Below are 6,633 nucleotides of genomic sequence, written 5' to 3' on the forward strand. Positions count from 1 at the left end.
CCAACCACTCTTCATAGCTCAGGTGCCTTAAGCTAGCTACCATCATTGTTTCCCTTTCCCGCAATACATCCAGCATTTGATTATTCCTTGCCATGCTGGGCTGCATGCATAGTTCCAATGGTGTGGTTATACTGGGAATTTGTACAGATTCATTATCATCCAATGGGAATTGTGCTCCATTACTCCAATGGGAATTATGTTCCATTACACCTATGGGAATTGTGCTCCATGACTATGACTATAAGTTGTGTTTAGTTTTCTTTCCTGTTGCTGTACATGACACTGTTGGTTTCAGTGAGCCATCTCTCTAAACATCCAGGTGTTATGCCCATCCAGTCTATGGCCATTAGGGTAGAACCTCTCCTCAGACCAGGCTTCTCCTCGCATAACTTTGGCAGATGATTGGCTTATAGCATGGAACATGGAACAGACAGTCAGATCCTCCATTGTTTCCACCAGTCATACAGTGAAGTTACAGCGGGAGATCAGAAGAATCTGATGGAAATATTTCCCAATTTAATTAATATTCCCAATACTTATTTCTTTCCTGTAGTTTCAGCACTTGAGCATATTAAATCCCATTTTCACCCATTGGTCCATTTTCCCAATCTGTTTAGAATCTTCATAAAATGCTAATCTGGTCTTTTCCCTGTCTAGAGTTTGGCGTACTGTGCAAATTTAGCTTGGTTTCTGTTCCTAGTTGATTAATTACACTCAGGATAAACAGGAGTGGTTTCAGGACTGATCCCTGTAGTGACCCTTCGTCATGTTGAAACAACTCCCATTCACAAGCATCATTACTCTTTCCGTTTAGACAGTACGATGCACCCACTGTTCAGACTAGTCACTTATCCTAAGCTTCCCTGTGTTGTGGATGAATTGTTCCCATGGCAGGGTAACAAAGCCCTTGTTGAAATCCAAAATGCAGTAAAACTTCATATAAGAACATAAGAATTCGGAACAGGAGTAGGCCACCTGGCCCCTCGAGCCTGCTCCGCCATTTAATGAGATCATGGCTGATCTTTGTGGACTCAGCTCCACTCTCCAGCCCGTACACCATATCCCCGAATCCCTTTATTCTTTAGAAAGGCATCTATTTTTTTCTTAAAAACGTTTAAAGAAGGAGCCTCAACTGCTTCACTGGGCAAGGAATTCCAGAGATTCACAACCCTTTGGGACTCCGTCCTAAATCTACCTCCCCTTATTTTGAGGCGATGCCCCCTAGTTCTGCTTTCCCCGACCAGTGGAAACAACCTGCCCGCATCTATCCTATCTATTCCCTTCATAATTTTATATGTCTCAATAAGATCCCCCCGCATCCTTCTAAACTCCAATGAGTACAGTCCCAGTCTACTCAACCTCTCGTCATAATCTAATCCCCTCAACTCTGGGATCAACCTAATGAATCTCCTCTGCACTCCCTCCAGTGCCAATATGTCCTTTCTCAGGTAAGGAGACCAAAACTGAACACAATACTCCAGATGCGGCCTCACCAACACCTTATACAATTGCAGCATAACCTCACTAGTCTTGAACTCCATCCCTCTAGCAATGAAAGACAAAACTCGATTAGCCTTCTTAATCACCTGTTGCACCTGCACACCAACTTATGAACACAAACCTGCGACTAAATAAATTCCAGCATATGTGAAGGCAAATGTGTCATCTGAACATTTGCCAATTGGTGCTGTTATGGACATAGTGAATTGTAAAAGAGCAGACAGCAGTGGATGTATCACCATTGCAACAAGAATCAGTCCTGCCAGCTGGAAGTCATTTTGGGCACACACCAGCATTAGACTCTGGACAGCGAAAGACTACAAGCGAAGTGTCAAACTATCTGTCACTGGACGAGTAATCCAAAGGTTAATCCTCTAGCGACACAGGTTCAAATCCCACCATGGCAGCTGGTAGAACTTGAATTCAATTAATAAATCTGGAATTAAAAGCTAATCTCGGTTCTCGGACCATGAAACCTTTGTCGACTGTTGTAAAAACCTATCTGGGTCACTAACGTCATTTGGGGTAGGACATCTGCCATCCTTACTTTGTCTCGTCTACATGTAATTCCAGATCCACAGCAATGTGATTGACACTTAATACCCTCCAAAATGGCCCAGTAAACCTCACAGTTCAATCAAACTGCTACAAAAGAGTCAATAAGCAATGAAACAAGTTGGACCCGCCCCCCCCCCCCACCCCCACTCTCAGCATTAACCTAGGCACCAGAAAAGATAATGGCATACCCAACCCTGTAGACCCTATAGATCATTACTCTTCCATGTTGAACACTACTTGGAAGATGCACCAAAGATGACAGACATAATAATAATAATCTTTATTGTCACAAGTAGGCTTACATTAATTACATAGATTGTACTCTGGGTGCAGTGTTGCTGACTGAGCAGTCTGGTTCTAAAGGACATAGCTGCTAGACTGGGTCTGTAGCAGGTGCTGAGGGAACCAACAAAAGGGAAAAACATACTTAACCCTGTCCTCGCCAGTCTACCTGTCACATGCATTTGTAACAGTAGAAGTGAGGGCGGCACGGTGCAGTGGCTAGCACTGCTGCCTCACGCTGCCGAGGACCCGGGTTCGCTCCCGGCACTGGGTCACTGCCCATGTGGCTTTTGCTCATTCTCCCCGTGTCTGCGTGCGTCTCACCGCCACAACCCAAAAGATGTGCAGGGTATGTGAATTGGCCATGCTAAATTGCCCCTTAACTGGAAAAAAGTGAATTGGGTACTCTAAATGTATATTAAAAAAAGAAGTGAACTCCTTGTGGAGACAAAGTCATGCTTCATGTTGAAGATACCCTCCACTGTGTTGTGCAACACTGCCACCATGCTAAATGGGAGAGATTTTGAACAGATCTAGCTTCACAAGACTGAGCATCCAGGAGATGCTGTGGGTCATCAGCAGCAGTAACATTATATACAATCTGCAACCTCATGGCCCAGCATAACCCCCACTCTACCATCACCATCAAGCTAGTGGATCAATCCTGATTCAATGAAGAGTGTCGGGAGTAGCACCAGGCACCTAGCAACCTGATGAAGCTGCAATACAGCTGAAGCAGCATGCGATAAGACAGAGCTAAGTGATCCCACAACCAACAGATCAGATCTAAACTCTGAAGTACTGCCGAGTCCAGATGTGTTAGACAATTAAACAACTCACACGAGGAGGACTTTCCACACATATTCCCATCCTCAATGATGGGGGAGACCAGCACATCTGTTCAAAAAACAAGGTTGAAGCAGTTGCAACCATCTTTAGACTGAAGTGCCGAATGGATGGTACACCTCTGCCTCCTCCATAGGTCCCCAGCATCACAGGAACTAGTCCTCAGTCAATTTGATTCACTTCACATGATAGATAATAAGGAACGACTGAAGATACTGGATACTGCAAAGGCTATGGGTCCCGACAATATTTCGGCAATTGTATTGAAGACTTGTACTCCAGAACTTGCCGCGCCCTAGGCCAAGCTGTTCCAGCATCTGGCATCTACATGGAAATGTCGATAATTACCAAGGGATGCCCTGTCCACAAAAAGCAGGCTAAATCCAACCCGTCCAATTACTGCCCCATAAGTCCACTTTCGATCATCTGTAAAGTGATCAAAGGAGTCATCAACAGCGCTATCATTCGGCACTTACTCAGCAATAAGCTGCTCACTGACGTTCAGTTTGACTTCAAGCAGTGCCACCCAGCTCCTTACCTCTTTACAGGCTTGGTTCAACCATGCTCAAAAGGGATGTGCTGAGAGTGACTGCCCTTGACATCAAGGCATCATTTGACCGAGTATGGCATTAAGGAGGCCTGGCAAAACTGGAGTCAATGGGAATAAGGGGGGAAACTCTCCACTAGTTGGAATCATACCTGGCTCAAAAGAAGATATTGTGGTTGTTAGACGTCAATCATTTCAGTTCCAGAACATCACTGCAGAACTTCCTCGGGATAGTGTCTTAGGTCCAATAATCTTCAGCTGCTTTATTAATCACCTTCCCTCCATCATTAGGTCAGAAGTGGGGATGTTCGTTGATGATTTTACAATGTTCAGCTGCTTTTGTGACGGCTCCAATATTGAAGCAGTCCGTGTTCATATGCTGCAAGACCTGGACAATATCCAGGCTTGGGCTGATAAGTAGCAGGTAACATTCACATCACACAAGTGCCAGCCTATGACCATTTCCAACAGGAGAAAACCTAAGCATCACCTCTTTACATTCAATGGCATAAGCATTGCTGAATCCCCCACTATCAACATCCTGGGTTTTACCTTTGACCTCAAACTGAAGTGGGCTAACAATATAAATAAAAGCAGATGCTGGAACAAAAACAGAAAATGCTGGACAATCTCAGACAGCATCTGTGGAGCTAACGTTTCGACTCTGGATGACTCTTCATCAGATGCCTTGACATATAAAATCACATCTGTCCTTTAGGGAAGGGAACCTCACCTGATTTGGCCGAGATGTGGACATTTTTCCAATCCCCAATTGTCCTTGAACTAAGAGTCTGCCACATTGCTGTGAATCTGGAGTCACATGTAAGTCAGATCAGGTAATGACAGCAGAGTTCCTTCCCTAAAGTACAGATGTGGTTTTACCACAATCGACAATGGTTTCATGGCCATCATCCATATTTTTATCTGCCGTGGTGAGATTTGAACTGAATCTCCGGAGCATTACCCTGGGTCTACTCCATTACCCCTGCAGAACTACTCCAGTGACAATATCATTCAGGCATTTCCTCCCCCTGCCAACCTAGTCAATAACACCCACATTCTGTGAAATGGTAACATTTTTTTAAAGTTGTGGATTGTGTTTATAGACCAACCTGATGTTGGGAAAGAAAATGGGTGTTGTTCTGTTAATAAGAGTTTTTAAAATTGACAGATGAGAGTGGAAAAAGACACAGCTCTCCCAGAACTGTTCCAACCTCGCTTTTCAGTGTCAACTCATCTGGTTGCATCCTGACTGCTCTCTGACTTAAAGCATCATGCCTCAGTGCAGGCTAACAGATTGTCTGTGATGTAGATATCTTGGCTACAAAGAAAAGTAAGGTGTTACGGACAGAATGTATATGTTCTCTTGCTTCCAGTAATCAGTATGCTTTGTGTGAAAATAATTCTGCATTTTATTACCTTGGAATGTGCATTCCAATTAAATAATTTAGCAGCAAGCATTTGGGAGGCTACAAATAAAGGATACTTATTCCTAGCCTGAATTAACACATCACCCAGTCAGTTTTAACACATATATGAACACATAAATTGGATTCAAATAAAGATAGTGCACTTTTACAGATTACAGTTAATTCAGTCTCTGGTTTATGATTTCCGGTCTCCTTTTTGGCAGGCCTGTGGTTTCTTAAATGGACTGAATGATTTAAAGTTGAAGTGAGTGTTGTATAGCCTAGGGTTCACAGGACATTGTGAGGATTCTTGCAATTGAATATTTAGGAGATTGGTTCTCAAGTGAGCTTTGAAACTGGAGCGGGTTAAGTACTTTGGCTGCTTGATGACGGTTCTGATGGATCTTCTGGGTCCTAAGGTAATAAAGGTGCAGTCCCTGGGGCCAGTTTTGTCACATGACTCCTAGGTTAACACTTCTGAGGCCCACCCAGTCTAGTTTGGATGGGGGAAGTCATTGTGATAGGATGTGAAGATGATAGTGGCCATTAAGTTTTGATCTTCCCTTTTATCCAGCGGACACTCAGTCAGCTGGAAATTCCATGGTCTTTAGATGTTGGTCCGTCCTTAAACAAAGAGATATATTCATTTCACAGATGGCTGTGTGGTCCCCTCACCTATGCCCATATTTAATTCGGTGTCCGCTGGAGACTTGATACTGTCTGCAGTCCGAATTCCAAAAAGCTACATGGTTTGCGGCAGCCATCTTAACTGGGTGCTTGTATCCAATTTTTAAAGGTTTTAGCTGAAAGTTTAGAACATAATAACCCTGTAGTGGGCATGACAAAGGATATCTGTGCAACTGGTGGCAATCTTTTCAGCGAGCTTGAGCCAAGCATGTGGTTAACTGTTGTTATAGAGATAGTTTAAGGAAGACATTTGATTTCTTTAAAAGTTACACATCTTGGTAATACAGGAGGTGTTCTTGTGTTGTTGTAATGACAATTTTAATTCATGCATAAATCCTAAATGTTGTTCAAATTCTGATGCTATTTTTAGAGTGTATTCATAATAAATGATTGCTTTCTTTTTTAAAAATGTTGGTTTGTGTCTGAAATTCTTTTAGGTAAAAGAGTCTAAATGAAATATAAAATGGAATCATGGGGAGATACAAAGATAGTTCTTCAAAGTAAAGTGTGAAACCACTTTGCACCTTTTTAACTCCTGCAGACATGGTGCCCCATATTGGTAGATTGCAATAAACAGGAGAGAAGTGCAGGAGTGAACGGAACTTCACATTTATGTATTCTCAATGTGTTACTTTTCTCGACACTTTACTGATTATTATATTGAGAAATTTGAACCAGGGAGGTGGCAGCTCAGATAACACAGGAAATGGCTTGTTGGTGAATGTCTGTCACCTGGCCTGTGTGGATCAGCATTTATGCTGGTTTGCTGTATTTGTCTACTCGACAAGTGATCCCATTTCCACT

The 6,633-nt window shown here is 43.0% G+C and overlaps 1 protein-coding gene across 1 annotated transcript in view; it reads left to right on the top strand.

Annotated features, from left to right (window-relative positions):
• LOC140389948 (hepatic and glial cell adhesion molecule-like) overlaps positions 1-6,238 on the top strand; it is a 29,799-nt gene extending 23,561 nt beyond the window's left edge. Inside the window, exon 7 of the mRNA XM_072474631.1 lies at positions 4,905-6,238. Within this exon, the coding sequence (XP_072330732.1) occupies positions 4,905-4,996 (92 nt within the window). The 3' untranslated portion in view covers positions 4,997-6,238. The remainder of the gene's footprint in view (positions 1-4,904) is intronic.
• Positions 6,239-6,633: the final 395 nt, after the last annotated feature.

Source organism: Scyliorhinus torazame, chromosome 14 (genome assembly GCF_047496885.1).
Source record: "Scyliorhinus torazame isolate Kashiwa2021f chromosome 14, sScyTor2.1, whole genome shotgun sequence".
Taxonomy (NCBI): Eukaryota; Metazoa; Chordata; class Chondrichthyes; order Carcharhiniformes; family Scyliorhinidae; genus Scyliorhinus; species Scyliorhinus torazame.